At 42.0% G+C, this 22,149-nt stretch overlaps 1 protein-coding gene across 4 annotated transcripts in view; it reads left to right on the top strand.

Moving 5' to 3' along the window:
• The window catches only part of KCNAB1 (potassium voltage-gated channel subfamily A regulatory beta subunit 1), a 405,336-nt gene that overhangs the window by 120,341 nt on the left and 262,846 nt on the right, over positions 1-22,149 (top strand). The window contains exon 1 of one of the 4 annotated variants that reach the window (XM_059163687.1): positions 14,079-14,257. The exons of the other annotated variants lie outside the window; for them this stretch is intronic. Coding sequence (XP_059019670.1) covers positions 14,256-14,257 — 2 coding nt within the window. The 5' untranslated portion in view covers positions 14,079-14,255. Of the gene's footprint in view, positions 1-14,078; positions 14,258-22,149 lie in introns of those variants that run through there. 4 annotated transcript variants of the gene reach the window in all.

Genomic DNA, 22,149 nt, shown 5'->3' with positions numbered 1-22,149 from the left:
CACATGCTAAAGGGCCTCCCTTAACAGAGATCCCTCTCCTTGAAAATGCATCATTTGTATCCTGGGGGCTGAACGTGGAGGGCAGCACCTTTTTGGCTGGACCAGAAGTTCATGTGCGTGTCTGGAAGACCTAGCTGTGGAGCAGTCATCTGGTTCAATGCAGATTACTGAGCACCTTCCCAGACCTCCTGAGTTCCTGGGCTTTGGAGGCAGAAATCGGTATTTTTAGCAAGTGCCCAGGTGATTCTGATGTACTCTGGAGTCCGAAAATAAGGGAACATGATAGTGTCAGGCAGTGGTAAGTGCTATGGGGAAAAATGGAGTGAGAGATGATGGAAGGTGTGTCCTTTGAAAGGGGAAGTTAGTGGGGAAGTCTCGGACAGAGATCCGGGATGATGAGAAGTAGCTGGCCAGGCAAAGATCTAGGACAAGAGGGACTGAGGAAGAGTAAATGCAGGGACCCTGCCCAGGAACGAGCTTCACAGGTTCAAGGAGAAAAGAGACCTTGCTAAAAACTGTCCAATGACTTCCTATTGATCTTAGACTAAAATCTAAACTCTTTGCAAGTCCCTGTAAGACCTAATATGATCAGGTCCCTGTCTGTTGGCAAGAACTAGTCCCATAGCCACACAGGGCTGTGGGGCTGGTAAGAGTCCTTGGAGAACACGATCTCTAGTTCAGGCATCTCTCTGTGCTTGCCCCACCCTATGGAATGGGGAACACACATTTGGGGAGGATCAGGTTTAGGAAGATCGCAGTAGGATGAGCTGAAAGTGGACCACTAGATTCAGCAAAATGAAGATGGTTAATGACCTTGACAAAAGCTGTTTGAGTGAAGCCAGGGGAGACTTTGGTTGGGCTGGTAACTTTTTGAGGATTTTTATTCTCTGTGACTGAATAACATGGTGACTGGATGAATGTGGGGTCTGGGAGATCCTTTTTTTTTTGATTGCAGGTTCTGTAGCATCTTTGAATGCTGTCAAGAATGATCCAGTCTGGAGGGAGAAACAGACAATGCAGAAGGGAAGCAAGATCAAACATATTGAGAAGGGAGGAGAGGAAGGAATCCAATGCACCAGCGTGGTTGGTCCTAGAATGCAACTGGGACGGTTCTTTTAACAGAGGAAAAAGCATGTTCAAAGAGCTTACTAGTGGTGGAGTCAGGATCCAAGTCAGGCCTGTCTCAAAACCTATTTTATAAAGTTGCCCGAAGCCAGATTTTGCTCAGGCAAAAGGGATTTCATTTTTTCCTCATCTTTTCCTCTTCCTTCTATTGTGTGCCATATGGTCCTTTGCTCCCAGATACCACGGTTCCAGCTAATACCATTTATTCAATAAGCTTTTTGGGCACCCCTGTGCAAAGCGTGGCCTTCCCGATGGCATGGGATGGCATCTGGATAAAAACACTTAGCATCAGTGGGAAGCCTTTTTTTTTTTTTTTTTTTCTTCCTCCCGCCCTGGGATAGATTAGCTGCCAGTGCTCCCAGGAGAGCCTTTGGTGGTTTTCACCATCTGGCCACATTCCTGGGTCTGGACCTGGGAGGAGTGTCCTGCTTCATGAATGGGTGGCCTCATGAGCACCTGTCTGCCCTCTCAGCTAGATGAGCCAAAACACTCTGTGGATGAGTGGGTGACAACTCTCACAGTCGGACCTTGCTCAACACCCAAGCCATCTCCAGGTTATGTGCCTCATGTCATTTAGCTGGAATAGTCCTTGAAGAATGAGTTCTCGGGTTAGAAATGGAGAAGTGGTTTTGTGACTGTGTGAAGGCTGTTTATTTTAATATTGTCCTAGATCTGCACACCTTGTTCTCAAGACCACCTTGTTTCACGTCGTTCTTTGACACATAACTCAGAAGTTGTAAGGTGCTCATAGCAGGATCTTTATGAAAAAGAGAAACTCAAATTTAGTCCCCTTGAAGAGGGACTTACCAGGCCCTAGTTAAAAGCTGGATGCTAGGGGATGCAATCAGTAGAGAGAACTCGAGTGTGCTTGCTGTGAAACAGACTTGTGGGAGACCGTCGTTAAGTAAATTTCTGTAGTAGAAGATGTTCCGAGTTCTAAACCAGAGCTGTGCATTGCTAGAACAATTGAGACAACGCTCAGTTGTCTGGTTGTCCTTATTACTAGTATTTACAACAAGTAGCAGAAATACATGAAGCATTCTGGGTGGAGAATAAGGCTAATAAGAACAGGACTGGGATTAACACTAGGGCTAGGTACAACCAAAAGTTCTCTGTACTTGTGTGAGAAAACAAGTTAAACTTTGAGCTACTTGCTGGCCAGAGAAAAGTGGGAAACATGATCAATTCTAAGACTCCTAGTGTCCATAAAATGCAACCCCTTTGCAAACTAGAGGCTTTAAACCCCATTAAGGAAAGGACTTTTCTGAAACCGATCACAGCAGCCACAGCGGGAGGCCCAGGACCATCCGTACAGGCCTGTGGCCGGTCCTGGACACTGCCTGGGCCTCCTTGCTTCTTGGCTCACGTTTCTGTTCTTTCTTGGTTTGACCCGGCTGGTTTCCTAGTGCTGTGTTCTCTACTCTCTTTTTAGTGGCCCAGTGGCTGCCTCTTGGCTTCAGTCTGCGTGGTTTGGCTCTTTCGTCAGCCCCCTACCCATGTTTGCTGCCTTGTTCTGACTTCCAGGACATCACACCCTGGCCTGCTCTGAGCTGAAGCTGGTTTCCCCCTTCAAGCCCAGGCTCCTTCCCTTGCTCAGACCTCCAGTTTGAACAGGGATGCACAAGGAAAGAGTTTTCTGCTCTAAAATGCAGTTATTGGAAATAAATAATATTCAAACTTTGCCTTATGGATGCATTTGAATAAATCATTTTTAATGAAATCTTGTGCATTTGCAGATGTTACCTTCATCATTTCTTCCTTCCAACTTGTAAGTGATTATCATTTTACAGTACAAAAATTTTTATTTAAAGTTCAGGCTAGGTCAGGTTGATGGCAAGCCCTCTAATTTGCATTTGATTTGCCATATCTAAGTTGAGATGGTCCGTTCTGCTGTAGTCTTACATGATTTGGAAGAGGTAGGGAAGATGAAAGGGAAGGAACAAGGATGTTCTAAGAATACAGTAATTATATTTTAAAAATTCTGGGTATAACTCACAATGCTGGCAGAGAGATGGAAACATGTTTGCCTCTGGATAGAGTTGCTGTCAGCATTCCTAGGAGAGTGGAGAGTTTTTGTCCATCTGGCCAGATTCCTGGGCCTGGGCCTGGGAGGAGTGTCCTCTCCCTGAATAGGTGACCTCAGAGGATAGTATAATAGGGGATTCCCACCTAGTCAGTGGGTGGGTTTATATTGACAGAAAAAGAAAATCTACTCCTATGTTCTAAAATATAAATGTACAGTGGAACAGCAAGAGGGAGCCCCAAATTTCCATAGATGTGCTCCTGGAGAGGCAGTATTCTATGAAATTGAAATTGAGGTTGCTATCTGTACTTTTAAAACTGTCTGGGGACGCCTGGGTGGCTCAGTTGGTCGGACGACTGCCTTTGGCTCAGGTCATGATCCTGGAGTCCCGGGATTGAGTCCCGCATCGGACTCCCAGCTCCATGGGGAGTCTGCTTCTCTCTCTGACCTTCTCCTCGTTCATGCTCTCTCTCACTGTCTCTCTCTCAAGTAAATAAATAAAATCTTTAAAAAAAAAAACTATTAAAAACTGTCTGTAAAAATTTATAAAGTCTGCCTGACCTATTGGAGGTAAAAACCACACTGAGTATCACAGTCTTTCTCAGTCAAAGCTGTGCTGGAGACCAAGAGCTTGTATTTCTCATGCAGTCTTCTTTAAAAGAAAGCTTGACTCCTGGTCTTGACTACTCCAAGTATGTCTACCCTGGTCCACTCTGGTGACAATTCTGGACTCTTCACTGCTGACGAGTGGGACCTTTTTCCTGGGCTGTGATGACTCCCAAGAAGTGGAAGGGTCTTACACATTTGGCATGGCAGGAGAGAAGCATTGAGACATCACCTCAACATCTTCTATGAGGGAAACGTGTGCCCAGGCAAAGAATAATACACACGTGGATCTGTCCCCTGGCAAGGGAACAAAGCTTAGTATTATTCATATCAGAGCTTAGATCACTGGACTGAAAGTGGTGTCTTTTTTTTTACCTCTTATCAGTGTATTTTCCCCTTTGTTTTCCCACTGGGTAGAAAGCAGAGCCAAGTTTTGTACAGTAAATAAATCAACAAGTCAATGCTTTGATTGATTCTTTTGTTGTTCATTCTTTTGGTGTTTCAAATTCTGCCTAAATCTGCAGGAGAAAGGCACAGCTAATGGATTTGTCTTTGACAGCACTCTATTTCAAGCAGCTGATATCCTTTGGCTGAAAGACAGTATTAGTCTGGTATACCAAATATTTTCTCTTCCTTCAATATACGGAGTTCCTGATGCTATCTTTAAAGAAACTCTTCTCCAGAATTGGTAATAGATTAGAAGTGCCTCTTGGCTCACTTCAAATGTATGGGAAAAAATACCCAGGGTCCTGGAGATAAAGTGGTTGTGGAAAGCCAAAGGCCCAAGATGCATTACTTCTAATGCTTCCCATCCTAATCCCCAAAGGACTCAGGGAAGATTCCTATCTTCGTGCGGGAGCTTAGATGGGGATTTGGGGTAGAAGAGAAGTAATAGTTTCCAAATACATCTCGCTTTATAAGCTGTCATGTCCTGCCTATTGAGTTATCTGAATAGGCTCACACATCCGTCCTCTCACATCTGAATTCTGCTAAATGACCCTAGGTATCCCTTCCTAACACAGCCTAAAACCTCAGCTAACGAGAACCAAAATTGTTCAGGGAGCAAGGCTTATCTTAGGAGCAGCAGCCAAGAAACGGTCAAATCAACAGATTATTGAGTGGTCTGTGCACTCAGAGCACTATTGGCGCCGTGATTGTCGGGCCTGGCTCATAACATCGCTCTAATTAAATACTCGGGTGTTACTGCACATACTCAGAAGCTTGTTTATGAAGTCTGGCTTATTTCAGTTTAAAAGAGCACTTTAAGATCATGATTGTTTTATTTTTTTTATCATGTTATCTCCAAGAGTGCAGGTACTTTCCCAAAGACACTGAACTAGAACCAGATGCATAGCTGATGCTGTTTGTGGGGTGCGTTGGTGACTGTGTGCTCCCCACGGGCTGCTCTAGGCTCTGTCCTGTGCGGTGGGCCATTGGCCATTGCTGGTATCAGCTCTGCCTCAGTTCTTGCTGGGCTTGTTGGGAGCAGCAGTCAAGGGCTATTAACTGGGGGAGCAAGGAGCCAGAATCAACCTACATCATAAAACATGCCTCTCTGTGAAGAAGTTCAGGTGTTAGCAGCTGGCTTCTAATTCCAAAGACTCGGAGGGTCACCATTCAATAGCAACATGCCCTTCTCCTTGTGGAGAGAACGTGACATGGTTGCTTTTCCTCCATAGAGCCATGTGTTTAAGGGGAGGCGCAGGGTGAAACTTCCTTTGTCTAAGTGGTGTCCTCATGTAGGCTGGCAACACCAGCCTCAACCTGGGAACTTGCTGGAAATACACATTCTTAGGAGTTGCCTGGGTGGCTCAGTTGGATAAGCATCTGGCTTCAGTTCAGGTCATGATCTCAGGGTCCTGGGATGAGCCCCTGGGTCAGGCTCTGCCCTCCACGGGGAATCTGCTTTTCACTCTGCCCTTCCCCCTCCCTTCTCCTGCTCATGTGTGTGCATGTGAGTTCTTTCTCTCTCCCTCTCAAATAAATAAAATCTTAAAAAAATAAATAAATTCTTGACCCCATTCCAGGCCTCCTGAATTAGAAATTCTGGGAAAGAGGGCCAGCAATCTGTTCGAACAAGACTTCTTGATGATTCTAACACGCTCCCCGGTTTGAGCTGCTGGTCTAAGTCAAACATGGAGGCTTGTGCCCCTGGTCTTGTGGTGGGTTTAGGTGTGGGCATGTGATGGGTTCTATCCATAAGATGGAAGGGGCAAATGAGGCTTCTTAAAGAGACAAAAGGCAGACACATTCCCCTATTTCCCTGCCTCTGAACAGGGATATGTAAGGATACAGTAGCATTTGTATCTGGTAAACTTGTGATGTTTGTGTAATGAGGCACTTATTATAAAGAGGTTTGACAGAAAAACCCCAAATATTAAAAATAAAAAGCAAGGTAGTGCTGAATGTAGTTGATGTAAGAATGTTTTTGGAATATTCTGGCCAAGTAAGACCTTACTCCACCACACGCCTGCAGCAGGGCCCCCTGTCGGTTGGCCTGGAGCTGGGCACACTGAGGTCTCCTCAGGGGACAGGCATCCGCGCCAGCCATGGGTCGTTAACACTGTGCAGATCCCTTACCAGACAGTCTGACTTTCCAGGAAAGCATGTTCCTGGGGCACGAGGCTGCCTACGTCGGGACATCACTGGGCTCACCCACAGGAAGGCAAAGAGGGTGCACAGAGCTGCCTTGGTAGCTGCTCAGTGGCCGCTGCTCCCGGGCGGGGCGGGGTGTTGCGTGGAGAGCAGTGTTTGCAGAGAAGAACCATTTCTCAAGGACTGTTTGCACTTCTTCCCCGGGCTCAGGTGAAGTCTCCGTGAGAACCCTGCACTGGGCGACCCAGTGGCTGTTCAGTCACAGAAGCGCACCACTGAAAACATGACCTTTCGTGGGGCTCTGTTTTCGTGAACTGAGCCCTAAAGCTGGTGAAGTATTAGTTGCTAAGAGCCTGGCTGGCTGGGGGTTTTGACTTCCTTTCCAGATCACAGGTAACTTTGCCACGGGTGCTAGGATTTCACACCGCCTCCTCTCCCTTCTCTAGTGGTTTTGAACATCAAAATCCAAGGTGTTTCCCTATCTGGCCTCCGGGGTTAGGTCCTAGAGCCCTGTAAAGGAAGCAGACTGGATTTTTCCTTTGTTCTTTTTAATACCAATTGCCGTGGTAGGAAAGGAAACTGCAGTGAGTTACAATGGCAGAATGTGAAGATTAATTAGCAGTCTCCCTCTCTTTCCCCTGCCGACCTGACTGTGTGGGTGACATGCAGGCCCCCTTCTCTCTGCATTCACACTGATTTATGGAACATTCAACCGATTAGTTGGAGGGCCTTTTAGCAACGCGGCCTATCTGCTCCAGTAGGACTATTTATAGGCTACTTTGTTCCAACAAACCACTTTCATTCTAGCTTCTTCATCTGGTTGGTATTGAACTATTTCCATTAGCCATGGGGGTTGTTGTACACCAGATCTTATTTACAGTTTGAGGCCATTAATATAATTTTGGTTGCAGTGATTTAATGTGGCACAGAAGGGGTGAATGCACCTCAGATTTTATGGTTAGGGAAATAAATTGGGCACAGACAGGAGGCAGTAAGCACTGCTGTAGACCAGGATGCTCAAAATATAAAATATATATGTAACACACAATATATATATGTATTTGCATGCAATATATATTCCATAATATATGTGTACATACATACATGTATATGTACACATGTGTACATATACACATGTGTAACACTCCTCCCAACCAGATATGGCACCCACTAGAGTTCCTATTACCGCCCGGGTAGAGTTCAGTAAACTGGTATCTGAGCCTCTTGGTGGTTTGACCCCACCCCTCCGTCTTGCTCCTCCTGACTTCCAGGGTCATCCCCCATGCAGCCATATGTCTACGTTTGCCCAATACCTGATGTGTCAGTGTCTCTGTGTAAGCTTGACCTTGACTGGAGGTATCTAACAGTGGGCTCCTGTGTGCCCTCTAACATTATCCTGCTCATTTTTTTTTTTTTTTTAAAGCCCAGAGCTACCATTTGCCTCCTTCCTCAGCCTTCTGTGATTTCCCTGCCATCACAATGAATCTCTGCTTAACACTTCCTCCCACCAAGGTCACCTGAGCTTCCTTTGACACGCCCTTCATCCTGCCCCATGTTGTGGTTAGCTGTTTAGGTCTGCCCATCTTATTAGAACTTAAGCTGATTAAGGGAAGGACGGGTCTTGTTCATCTTAGACTATTCTTTCTGTTCTTAGCATCTAGATCAGTGCCCAGCATGTGGTAGGTGTTCAGGAAATATTTGCTTCATAAATGGGAGAGTTAATGTGATTTCTCTTCATATTAGGGTCTCCCTAGAAAAAAATAGGAAAAAGCAGTCTTAGTTGGATGGCTGAGTGAATACATTTTAGTGAATTTACTTGTGTCTTTAGGGTTTAGTGGATTAATTTTAAATTAAAAAGGAAAAGCATTATGTTTTCAGTACATATTGTCTTCCTGTTTTAATCTTATGTGCAAGATAATGCTCCTGGAAACCTGACCTTTTCTATAATATTTTTCACTTCCTACATTTTAAATCTGGTATTTCTCCACATTTTAATTAAAATTAGGTACTTGACTGAAAGAATGGAAGTATTCTATTCCCCTATCTCTTACAAAATGTCTGAAGAATGATGTGGCCGACCTTTATGACCATTTTATGCAGACCACTCTAGACTGTCGCTGTCTCCAGCGTCCCTGTGTTTCTTAACAGAGGGGATAGTCTCTTGTTTCACCTTACCCTCAGGCTGGGCCAGCTAGCCCGCCCGTGTGAGTGGTGAATGCTCACGGTCTGGTTGGACATCCTCTTTCATGCCAAAAGCAGCCCTGGATTGGCCAATATCCGTAAGACTTTGCAGCAGGCTATGATGTGTTGAAATGTTTTTGTCTGCTTAAAGGAAAATGTAACTTAAGTACTACCCCCCCCCCCCCCCGCCAACTTGTGTTGAATAGTTTCCTTTTACTCCTCCATACCCACCTCTATCCTTTTCTGTTGTACTTTGTACTTTTGGGAGCTTGCTGTGTTCCTGTGGCCTCTGGCTTCTGGTTGGGTTCAGCCAAATGGCAGGAGATTGGGAATGGGGCTGTATTTATTCCCTAAACTCCTTCTCCACTGGCTGGCTGTATCCCTTCCTCAAGGGTCACAGGTTCTGTCGGGTGGCGTCACTCAGCCCACTCTGTCTGGGTTCCCGTGGTCATTTCTTCCAGTCATCCCTTCAGGCCTAGGGATATAGGGTATCCTTCCCTTAAGGGATTTTCCTGTTATGCCTTATCAGTAATCTCTATTATGCTCTGTTCAGATCACCCATGACCCAACTGAGCCACCATGTTCTATTGGCAAGTCTGAGATGTCCCAGATTTGGGTTTTGTGGGGCATCGTGGCAAGGTGGGCTGGTGGCACTGGCAGTGAAAGAATGAAAGGTAGAACAAAAGAGAAATGTTTATTGAATACACTGCAAGGGAGCAGAGGGCATGACAGTGAAGGAGAGACAGGCTGCCATGAGGCGATGGTAAGGGGCTGTCATTATAGGGTGGAGTGAGGAAGTGTGGAGATATATGGAGTTTTCCCCCATTTGGTAATCTTAGGTAATGTGCCTGGTTGTAATTGGTCGGGGAAGGCCTAATGGATATTTCAAGGTGGGTCCCTCAATGAGCCTGTTTGTGTCAGTGCAGTAGTCACTATGGGCCCTGTTGCGTTGTTCAAGTTTCCATTATTCAAGCCTGTGACCTAAAATCAGCTTCCCCTTGTAAAAAACCTCATGACTAAGTCCTTGGCTGGACAAGTGCTGGGTAATAGGTGAGAGAAAGAACAGAATGCCCGAGACTCTCTGCTTGGCTACTTCCTTCATCAATCCTATTGGAAAGATCACAACACTAATAAAAATTCAAAATAATTGAAAGAGAATCAAAAAGAAAAAGGGAGGGGTGCCTGGGTGGCTCAGTGGGTTAAAGCCTCTGCCTTCGGCTCAGGTCATGATCTCAGGGTCTTGGGATTGAGCCCCACATTGGGCTCTCTGCTCAGTGGGGAGCCTGCTTCCCCCCCTCTCTCTCTGCCTGCTTGTGATCTCTCTGTCAAATAAATAAAGTTTAAAAAAAAAAAAGAAAATGAGATTCTAGAAAACTAAAATTGGAAAGAACATTGACACTTGTTCGGGAAAGGAATTGGACCCACATTCTGAGGACAGCGTCCATATCTACACTATCATTACATAAAACAAGTTTGAAGTTCTAGTCTCTTTTAAGGACACTAATTCTATCATGGGAGTCCCACTCTCATGACCTTATCTAAACCTAATTACCACCCAAAGGCCCCACCTCCAAATACCATCACATTGGTGGCCAAGGCTTCAATATATGAGCTGGAATGTGGTGGAGGGGGGCACAAATATTCAGTTTATAACAGTCCCTGACATAAAGACCGCCTTCCATTGCAGTTGAGTTTAAGAGCCATAGTTTACTTGGATATAGCACACGGATGGTGATTGGTTGGTGTGGTCAGGTGCTTTCTCTTGGGGCATTTGAATAGGAGGTTTACAATTAGTCTGTAGTCCTAGAAGCAATAGGAGCTACCAAATCATGTAGCTGAGTCATGACCACATAGTGGATAAAGCACCAGAATAGGAAAGAGCAGATACCATCTGCTGAGGGAGGCCACTAGAGAAGATGGTCTCCTTAATGACCGTCCAGTTCATTCTCGAGCAGGTCCTTTCCTTGAAATAGCCCTAGATAGCTTTAGGCTTAACTAGCTACAAGTCCAGAAGAGTTTCTCTTCCAATAAAAGTCCTAGGATTGAGTATGATTGAACTGATGGGGTCACATGACCATCCTGAGTCCATCACTGTGCCCTGGGCAGTGGAACTCTCATTGACTGGGTCATGTGCCCTCGCCAGGAGCCCAGGGAATGGGGTCTATCCCACCTGAAGCATAGCATGCTATCATCAGAAGGGAGAAGAGATACTAAGCATGCCAGAAGAAGAAGCCCATGTCATCTAAGCAAAACTTAGTTTCTTACCATCTGAAAAAGTCCATGGAATGCAAGTACCATTCAGAGAAGTCAATACCCTGTTTTCTCTATCTTGTACTGACGTCTGGTTCCGCAGCCATAATTTGCATAGCCCTGGTGACAACAAACTTATCAGATCTCTAGGTGGCAACCTAAGGTACAGCTGAGCAGCCCACACTGTCAGCGGGATCTTCTTTACAATGTCCCCAACCTGCCTGTTGCCAGTTCTTTTTGGTCCTGTTTCCGTCCTAATGTAACAACATTTCCAAATGGCTTCTCTTCTCCACATGAGAGTCTTTTGAATTTCAGAAGATAGTGAACAATTAAGAATGATTACAGGGAAATTAAAATCATTTCCTGAAAGGGATGTATTTTCTCATTGAACCTACCTGTAACATTAAATAACTCACTCCTACTCCATTAAAAGAAACAAGCCCCAAACCAAAAACAATAGGAATCCAAATATCCCTTCTCCCCCTCCCCCACATGAAAGCTTTTATAACAGCCATATTGCTATAAATAATATGCCGTGCTGTTGAATGAGTGAGCCCCGGGCCTACATAATGATGTTAGCTGTGTAGAACAGCAGGTCTGCTTCTGGATGTGGGACACAACCGTGGTTTATATGGACAGGCCAAATCTGACTAGCAGGGAAATAGAATGAGGTTGCTTCCAATTGGTTTTGTTTAATGATATCTCACTTTTAAATGCCACTTAAAGAGTTACAAATGGTTAATTGATCTGCAAATGAGCCTAGAAGCACCTGGGATATACACCCAAGGGCGCTCTTGGGATCTAGTGACTCATTGTGCTTGTTGGAGAATCAGATCCTTTCAGTACCCTGGCAGGGCCTCCTGTAGCTAGGGGTTCTGACTGAGGCTCAAAGTGAGAAGATTCCAGTGACAAGAAGATAGCGCTCCAGCTTTTATCTCTAGGCAGCTGGTCCATCGGCTCAGGCCCCCACAAGACCTGAGCTACCTGCCCCAAGAGAGGCAAAGAGACTTCCTAATCCAACATGGTGAGGCCTCTTTAAACCTGGAAGGGCTGGCTGCTGGGCGACAAAGGTTGTGCTTTCCAGCAGGTCATCCTGGGAAGCTTAAAGTCAAAGGTCACAGCCTTAGACCTTCAGCTAATGGGAGCCTTTTACATCTTGCAAATGTCCATCAGTGGACAGAAAAAGGAATTTTTATTGGCTGTCCTCATCTGGTTCTAAGGTCCCTAGTCCCACGAAAAGAAGGAGAGAGCCTATAACTTGCCATTTCAAGGTAACTTATCCATTTCCCGAAGAGGAGTTTGGATCACTATTTAGTAATTTCAAAATTACAGCTTCTTATTAGAGGTGGTCTTCGTGCCATTCACCAGGTTCTTACTACTCTCCTCCAAGTTGTCCCTTGCCTACCAACTGTGTCTCAAAGCTTTCCTGCCTGGGCTTTGGGGACAGTATCTCTGCTTGCAAACCTTGCACTGCCTCAGTATCCAGTCTGTGCCCTGTGACCTCCCATGTGCTGTGGAGACCCCGATGATCCTTGGCTGCACTGTTGTCTCACTCCATGATGTGACTCCACAAGGCTGCCTCTGGTACCACCCCTGGCCATTGCTGCTCTGTCATGCCTCCATGTTATCCCGGATCCACAGTGTGCTCAATGTGGAACTTGTTTGGGATGCCCTTGGACTCTCCCTCAACCTGGTTAGGGATTCTAGCACATCAGCCCTGTGACAGATGGAGCAGACGTTTCTGGAGAACCCCACAGCAACTAAACCCACTATTCTTTCTGAGCCTGTCTTGCAACTCCTCTCAGACTTCCCAGACCTCTGACCTCTTTCTGCTAAGGCTTGTCATAAATTCTATGTTCTGACCTCCACTCTTTGCTTCTGATTGGAAAGGGAACTCGGGTGCTTAAAAATAACAAAGTAATGTTTTTGCTTGTTTTTAACCACCAGTATTGTGTTTATTCTACATCATAGCATGACACTTTGTTTTTTTTTTTTTGTCTGAACAAATTTATCAGGTATAATTTATACACCATAATATTCACCCAAAATAATATGGAATTCAATGATTTTAGTAAATCTATAGAGCATTCCTATAACACACACACAAAAAAAACCGCTTTTGTGCCTATTTGCAATTAATCCCTGTTCTCACTCCTAAACCCAGGTAACCTCTGATCTGTTTTCTCTCCATAAATGTGCCTTTCTAGACCTGTCCTCATCACAGAATTATGTAATTTACAGCGTTTTTGTCTAGCTTCTTTTACTCCATGTGATGTTTTTGAGGCTGATTCACGTTCATCTGCTTAATTGCTGAATAGGATTCTATAAATAAAACAGTGTGTTTATCCACTTACCATTTGATGGACATTTGGATAAGTTTCTGGGTTTGGTTGTTATCAATAATGTTATGATCATTCATGTACATGTCTTTATGTAGTCATATGTTTTCATACCTAAAAGTGGAATTCCTTGGTCATATGGCAAATTTGTGCTTAACTTTTTTTTTTTTAAAGATTTTATTTATTTATTTGGCAGACAGAGACCACAAGTAGGCAGACAGGCAGGCAGAGAGAGAGGAGGAAGCAGGCTCCCTGCTGAGCAGAGAGCCCGATGTGGGGCTCGATCCCAGGACCCTGGAATCATGACCTGAGCCAAAGGCAGAGGCTTTAACCCACTGAGCCACCCAGGTGCCCCTGTGCTTAACTTTTAAAGAAACTATCAAACTATTTTCCATAGTGGAAAATCTGACACACTCACCAGCAGTGCATGAGTGTTTCAGTTTGCATTTCTCCACATCATCACTAACTGTTGGTTAAATTTTTAAAAAATTACAGCATTTTTAGTGGGTGTGCAGGTCTTACCGTGGTGTTTTGTGTATTCCCTTAATGACTAATGAGGTTGAACTTCTTTTTATGTGCTTGTTAGCCATTCATGTATCTCTCATATTTCATTGGTGAAATATCTATTAAAATCTTTCATCCATTTTTTTAGCTGGTTATATATCTTTGTATTTATTTACATTCGTCATCTTTATATATTCTGGATACAAGTTCTTTACCATGGATATGATTTGCAGAATTTTTAAACTAGTCCATGTCTTGTCATATGATCTGTTCTTAAGTGGAGTGGTTTTTTATTTTTGGGAAGTCCAATTTATCATTGTTTTTCTTTTATGGCTTGTACTTTTGGTGTCCTATCTATCTTTTCCAAACCTAAATTCATGAGGATTTCTCCTAGGCGATTTAGAGTCTTAACTTCTTTTTTTTTTTTTAAGATTTTATTTATTTATTTGACAGAGAGAGACAGCCAGAAAGGGAACACAAGCAGGGGGAGTGGGAGAGGAAGAAGCAGGCTTCACACTGAGCAGAGAGCCCGATGTGGGGCTCAATCCCAGGACCCTGGGATCACGACCAGAGCCGAAGGCAGATGCCTGACGACTGAGCCACCCAAGCGCCCCTAGAGTCTTAACTCTTAAATGTAAGTCTATGATCCATTTTCAGTTGATATTTGTGTAGGATGTGGGATAGGGTGTATGGTCTTTCTTGTTTTTCTGCGTGGAGATAGTCTATTATTATACTAGCAACATTTTTTGAAAACAACATCATTTCCAATTGAATTGTGTCGGGTGCCATTGCTGAAAGTTGATTGTCCACAAATGTAAGGGCTTACTTCTGAAGTCTCCATTCTCTTCATTAATCTGTATACCTACCCTTTGCTAATACCACACTCTCTTGGTTAATATAGCTTTGTAGAAAGTTTTGAAATCACATAGTTTAAGTCACCTAATATAGCTCTTTTCAAAATTATTTTGGCTATTTAAGTTTATTGCATTTCCATATAAATTTTGGAATCAGCTTGTCAAGTTTTACAAAATCCTGCTGAATTTTGATAGCGTATATTGAATTTCTAAATCCATTTGGGGAGAAATGCCATCTCAACAATTCTAACTATTCCAATCTGTGACCATTCACATTATTTAGATCTTCTTTAATTTCCCAGTAATATTTTGTGATAATTTAGTTTGGAAGACCTGGATTTCTTCAGTTTATTTCTAAGTATTTTCTTTTCTTCAATTTTGCAAAAAAAAAAAATTGTTTTACTAATTTTGGATTGTTCGTTGCTAGTATAAAAATAAAATTGATTTTTGCATATTGATCTTATATTCTGTGACTGTGCTGAATTTATTTAGTAGTTTTAGTCAACTTTTACTTTTTGGCTGATTACCTTCTTGTCTGTTAAATATTTTTATTCCTTTGTTGATTTGAGAAACTATTTGAGTTGTTTTCTCTAATGATTATATTATATACTTATCACAATCTACTTCAGAATAAAATTAATTCTCTTAAAATGTAGAAGTTTTGCTCCACTATAGTTCTATGTTCCATTCATCCTCCCTTGTGCTATACCATATATACATACATACATATATATACACATATGTACATACATTATGTATTATTATATACTATATACTAGTACTATATGTATTATTATATATACATGTATATATATATACATGTATATATTATATATACATCTTTACATTTTATAAACTCGACAGTGTTTAAAATTGATTTATATAGTATTAATGTCTTTTAATATTAAACCAAAGTACTTTCATTTCTCATAAATCTTCATTAGTAATAAGTTCTTACAATCTTGATTTATGGAGTATAAAAAGTATTTTGGTTTAATACTTTTCAGAATTATGCTTCCATTTTAGACACTGGCCACTTTGACCTCAGTGGCCACTCTGCTGAACTGATCCTTGACTACTGTCTTCTATCATCTGGATTCCAAGCTTCTTTTTAAATAAGAAGTGCCTAGTCCTTTTAGATTTAGTGTTCTTCCCTGTTCCTTGTCATCATCATAAGTCCCATGATTCGAATCTTCTGTTCTCACACTGAGTCTGGAACTCGAGATCCAGCTGATTCTTGAGCTGCTATAGTCCTGCACTACGTGATGCTATGACTGCCAGATTCTAATATCTACCTCTGCTGACGTGACAGCTCAAGCTTTTACCAAACAGAAAGGCATTCATTAAAAAAACCTGGGGGTACTCTTGATCAGAAAAATGATAAAATTAATAACCAACCAATGATGGTTTTATCAATGCTTTGCTGTCTCCTCCATAGCTTGCATGCCGCCTAGCTTCTATTGTGCTGTGTATTTCTACCTCCCAAGTAGTCCATGTACCATTCTCTTTCCACCTCTGGGCCAATGCTTCTCCCAGAGCAGCTCTGTGGTTTGGTTACTGATGATCCTTTAATGTGGATCCTTTCACGTGTGGTCTCTGTATACCTGATCCAGTACTGTTATCTCTAGGGCATGGGAAGGCCCACCTGCCCTTATTTGGCCTATGAGGATTCTTCTTGTTTCTCTTTGTTTTCACCCTATCACAGAAACCTCCTTCAGATGGGAATTTTGTACTCTGAATGAGTTTTCATCTCCATTTAGTCTTGGACTGTTTTGTTGTATCTTCCATTTTACTCTCTTTTCAGGACAGAAACAAGTCTGATTCTGCTGCTGCTTCTCTCCATTTTTTCCCCATCCCCCTCCCATTTAACACATACCTTCCCTAAACTGACACTGGTTGGCTGAATAGTAAACCCTACCCCCACCAATATGTTCATGTCCTAATCCCTAAAACCCGTGAATGTGACCTTATTTGGAAAAAGGATCTTTGCAGTTGTAATAAAAATCTTGAGATGAGATCAACCTAGATGGGCCCAAAGTCCAGTGATAAGTGTCCTTATAGGAGACAGAAGAGAAGACAAACACATACGGAGGAGAAGGCCATTTGAAGGTGGAGTCAGAGATTGGAGGGCTAAAGTCACAAAGTACACTGATGAGCCACCAGAAGCTGAAAGAAACAAGAACTAAATTGCCTCCTAGAGCCTTTGTAGGGAGCACAGCCCTTCTCACACCTTGATTTCAGAGTTCTGGCCTCCAGAATTGTGAGAATACATTTCTGTTGTCTTAAGTCACCACATTTGTGATAATCTTTGACAGCAGCCCAAGGAAACTAAGACACTGATCTTTTCCCAAAACTGACTAACCACCTCCCCAGGGAATTCAGTTAGCAAGCAGATTAAGCTCAAGCTTTGTGTCTCTTCAAATCTTGCCCTACGTTTGCTTTTGGCTAAAATTCTTTTCTTTCTTTGTCCCCTCCTCATTCCTATTCCTTTGTCAATACTTCCTAACATCTATACAAGTACCATATTGCGCTATTCCTTCCTTCTCTATTTTATCGCCATAGAACTATGTAAAAAACAAGTAGGAGGGGGGGCAAAGGACTCATACTATATACTGGGGGCCAGTCACAATTATTAGAGAGATCTCCAAAATTTCAGCAGAGTGGTTTGATTTCTGTATAGGTATATTTCCACTCAGTTCTGGCATTATCCCAGAGCTTGGTATAAATTCACTTACACGGCCAATGGGAATTAATAAAGCACCTGTCTACATGGCTGTCTGAGAGATTGAGACCTGCCCTTTTCCTCTAAGAGGCTCAGCTCACTTAATTTGATTAACTATGAACCTACATAGGTTCTCTTCCCTTCCCTAGAGGTCAACTCTAAGGAGGATCAATCAGGATTAGGTTGGTAGAATTTGTAGTTATTGCCAAAAATTACCCCCCCCCTTTTTTAAGATTTTATTTATTTATTTGACACAGGCTCCCTGCTGAGCAGAGAGCCTGATGAGGGGCTCGATCCTAGGACCCTGAGATCATGACCTGAGCCAAAGGCAGACACTTAACCCACTGAACCACCCAGGTGCCCCCCAAAATTTCCGTTATGATGTCCTTAGGGGATCAGACCACTCCTCACCTGTCTCCCTAACAGGAATCCATATCAGATCTATAGCATTACAATGATTTAATAAATTCCCTTCCATATCAGTTAACATAGCTTAATGATCATGTCCTGGATACTTGTTAAAACATAAACTGAAGGGCGCCTGGGTGGCTCAGTGGGTTAAGCCTCTGCCTTCAGCTCAGGTCGTGATCTCAGGGTCCTGAGATCGAGCCCCGCATTGGGCTCTCTGCTTAGTGGGGAGCCTGCTTTCCCCCCTCTCTCTACCTGCCTCTCTGCCTACTGGTGCTCTCTCTTTAAAAACAACAACAACAACAACAACAAAAAACCCATAAACTGAGTCAGCTTAGTGCCATTTATCTCACAGTACTGGGTGCTGTGAAATAAAAAAGAAAAGGTTCTTGTCTTCTGCCCATGATAAGTATACGTTCCTGATGGCTTCAAGCATCATTTCTTTTTCTCTGGATTTCACTTTTCTTTTTTGCTCCATAATAAAAAAGTAATATATACTACAGCAAAAAATAATATGCTATCAAAATTAGGGAAATAAAACATCACCCATACTTCCAGCATGTGTAAGTAACTACTGATAATATTTGGGTATCTTAAATATGCCAAATTGGGTATATTCTTTGATTTCTCTGCAGAGGTGGATAATTTTTGCTTCTGTCAAAATAGGCTCATACTGTACATATTATTTTGTGAACTGTTTTTTGAGTGCATGGTGCATTGTTGAACATTTTTCCATAGTCTGTTAGAACTGGCAAGAAGATGTACCATTCTTTTGACAGCAAGGTTTGTTTACCTTAACAGCCGGCTGATTCTAGCAGTCTCCTACTGGACCATGCTGTTGACTTGCAGAGGGATCTTCCAAAAACACTGCTTATACTCCTAACCCCAGAGCTGAGTCCTTGATAAGCGTTCTACCTTCAGCATCCCTGCAATGTCCTAAGCCAGGAGCCTTCACGAGACTTTCGTTCCAGGCTGTCCTCAGCAGACTCTGGTTAATTTATACGTATTTGATTTGCATCATTTCTCACATAAATCCTTTTTGCAAATAAGGTTCCGTCCAGAGTGCTTTGCTCATTGTTCCCTAAGAGGCCCCTCAACCTCCCCATCTTTGCTAAGAAATATTTCCTCTGTCCACGTAGCGTCCCTCACCTACTTTCGTTCCTTGCCTGGGTTCTTCTCTGTCCTTAATGCCCAAATCTTTTCCGACACTACCATAGTCTCTTTAAAGGCCCTGGCCTCCAGGATCTCTTCCTCTAGAGTGTGTATCCGCTAGATCACTCATTCTGTTGTAGAGGATACGTGGCTAGCAGTCCATGAATTTCTGCACACTCCCCAGCCAGGAAGGGAGCTCTACTGGGGGGGTGGGTGGAGTAAGGTGGGGAGCTGAGTCCTTCATCTCTTTGCTTCATCAGGATATAGAAGTTACCAACTGGACAATGAAAGACAACTATTGACAGGTGATCAATGCATAATGATGACAGAGAATTGACCTATGGGCAGATAATGTAAGAAAATGAAAAGACCATGGAACAAATCCAAAATGACAGCATGAGGTAATTTCACATAATTGAAACAATAGCAGCAACATTAATAACAACAACCATGCAACTATGCATGGAAAATAAAAATGTGCAAACCAAGCAGATATTGACAAAAATGTTAAAAATTGGAAGTCTGAATTAATGTGACTTTTTCCTTCATGCTTTCATGTATCCATCTTTATTTTTAAATGATGTGGTGATACTGTTATGGTAGAAAAAAATTTTAAATGTATTTTATTTGCAAGAGTAACACGTGTGCATCGTGTGCATCGTAAAAACTTCAGACAATATAGTACTTGAGAGAGTACAGAGTGAGAGCTTGATCCTTATAACCCCCAGATGAGTTTTATTTTTAAATGTGATGAAAGCCTAAGGAGTCTCCTACAGTAACTTTCAGCAATCTGTCAAAAGGAAGCACTTAAGTGAGAAGGAATCTCATAGGATCTAAGATCTGCTCTTTACAACACCTCCGTTTTGAAAATGAATGGAACAAAGAAGTGAGAGCACACATCTTTTATAAAGATACATTAGATATGAGGTAGAATGACAATAGCTTTCTTACCCTAAGAAGACCAGCACATTTGAACTGAAACAAGGAAGTTTTAACCCATTAATGTATGTTCAGGTTGCTTATTTTTCTCAGCCCCATTGGGTAAGGGTGACCTTATGTGGAAAGCCCTTCTGAAGTGTGATTTAGATTTAATTTTGCAAGGGTGAAGATGAATGGTTCTGTAAGTCCAATTAATTTAGAAGTTTAATGAGGGCAGATTCTTTTCTCCCTTTCCTCTGGAATAAGATAGTGACTAGAGAAGCTTTTGACACAATGCCTGGTGCTGAAAAATTTCCCCTTCCTTCCTATAATATTTTCAGTTTAAATGGCCGTGAAATAAGAGTTTGAAATATACTATCTTAGAAATAATTATAGTTCACCAATTCTCTGCAGCACATGGGATTTCTTTGGTGAAATTGTGACATGATCTCCCATTGCACTGGCTAGGTGACTGTCATGATGTGGCCGTCAGTGCCTGTGAGTGTGCATCACAACTTTCAGAGTGGGGGTCAACAACTTGGGAGAAAAAAATCCCAGAGACAGTAGTTGAGTGTGTGTGTGTGTGTGCGCATTGATTTAGGTATAATTAATATACAGTGTTATTAGTTTCATGATTCCACAGTTCTATTCCCTTCTTAGTGCTCTTCAAGATAAGTGTACTCTAAATCCCCTTTATTTCACCCATCTCCCCTCTGACAACTACTAGCTCTCTGTATTTAAGAGTCTGCTTTTCCCCCCTCTTTTTCATTTGTTCATTTTTTTAAAATTCCACATTTAAGTGACATGAAGTAATATTTGTCTTTCTCTGACTTATTTCACTTAGTATTATACTCTCTAGGTCCATCCATATTGTTGCAAATGGCAAGGTTTAATTCCTTTTAATGGCTAAATAATATTCCAGTTTTTATGTATACCACCTCTTTATCCATTTATCAGTCAGTGGACATTTGGGTTGGTTCCATATCTTCACTATTGTAAATAGTGCTGCAATAAACATTGGGGTGCACATATCTTTGGAAATTCTTGTTTTCATTTTTTTGGATAAATACCTAGTAGTGGAATTACTGGATCATATGGTAATTCAATTTGTAAGTTTTCTGAGGAATCTCTAGACATTGTCCACAGTAGCTACACCAATTTGTAAGTGCACGAGTGTTTTGTTTTTCTCCACATCCTCACCAACACTTGTTATTTCTTGTGTTTTTTATTTTTGCAGTTCTCACAGGTGTAAAGTGATTTCATTGTGGCTTTAATTTGCATTTCCCTGATGATGAGTGATGTTGAGCATCTTTTCGTATGTCTCTTGGTCATCTTCATGTCTTCTCTGGAAAATGTCTATTAAAGTCCTCTGCCCATTTTTAATTGGATTATTTAGGGTGGTTGTGTGTGTGTGTGTGTGTGTGTGTGTGTGTGTGTGTTGAGTTGTATAAGTTCATTATATATTCTGGGTACTAACCCTTTATTGGATATGTTATTTGTAAATATCTTCTCTCATTCAGTAGGTTGTCTTTTGTTCTGTTGGTGGTTTCCTTTGCTGTATAGAAGCTTTTTATTTTGGTATAGTCCCAACAGTTTAATTTTGCTCTTATTTCCCTTGTCTCAGGAGACCTATCCATAAAGATATAACCAAAGCCAATGTCCAAGAGATTGTCCATGCTTTCCCTTGGGAACCTTATGACTTCAGGTCTCAAGCTTAGGTTATTAACCCATTTTGAGTATTTTTTGAATATGGTGAAAGAAAATGGCTTAGTTTCCTTCTTTTGCATGTAGCTATCTAGTTTTCCCAGCACCGCTTGTCAAAGAAACCTTTTTCCCATTGCATATTTTTGCCTTGTTTTTCACAGATTGGTTGACCATATAAGCATGGGTTTACTCCTGGACTTCATTCTATTCCATTGACCTCTATGTCTATTTTTTTATGCCAGTACCACACTGTTTGGATTATTATAGCTTTGTAGTATATCTTAAAATCTGAAATTGATACTAACAAATTTTTTCTTTCTTAAGATTGTTTTGGCTATTCAGGTTCTGAGGAGTATGTGTCTGAAAAATTACCATGTTACCAACACACAGAATGACTGTGTGGAAAGATGTGGATGTTGATGCCTGAGTAAAATATCCAGAAGCATCAAATTCTGAATGTGAATACATTTGGGGAATACCTTAACTGATTTCTCTTATATTTTTCATTTCATGCATATACAAGTGAAATTTGGGGCACAGAAGTCCAACTAAGTCAAACGACTCTTTTAAAATAAAAAAGTTTAAGGGATAAAAAAAATCATTGTGTCCTAACAATTGACCATAGTTTTTATTTTAGTGGTATACAAAGTAATAATGCATCTTAAGCTTAACGATATCTTAGACTGACAAATATTTCTGACCAACCTGTTCTATTATAAGGCAATGGCAGAAATCATACCAGTGGTTACTAAGTGAAGAGGAATTAAT

Source organism: Mustela lutreola, chromosome 2 (assembly GCF_030435805.1).
Source record: "Mustela lutreola isolate mMusLut2 chromosome 2, mMusLut2.pri, whole genome shotgun sequence".
Lineage (NCBI taxonomy): Eukaryota > Metazoa > Chordata > Mammalia > Carnivora > Mustelidae > Mustela > Mustela lutreola.
Note: the sequence above shows the minus strand (reverse complement) of the source record. Positions and strands in the feature narration are given on the sequence as shown.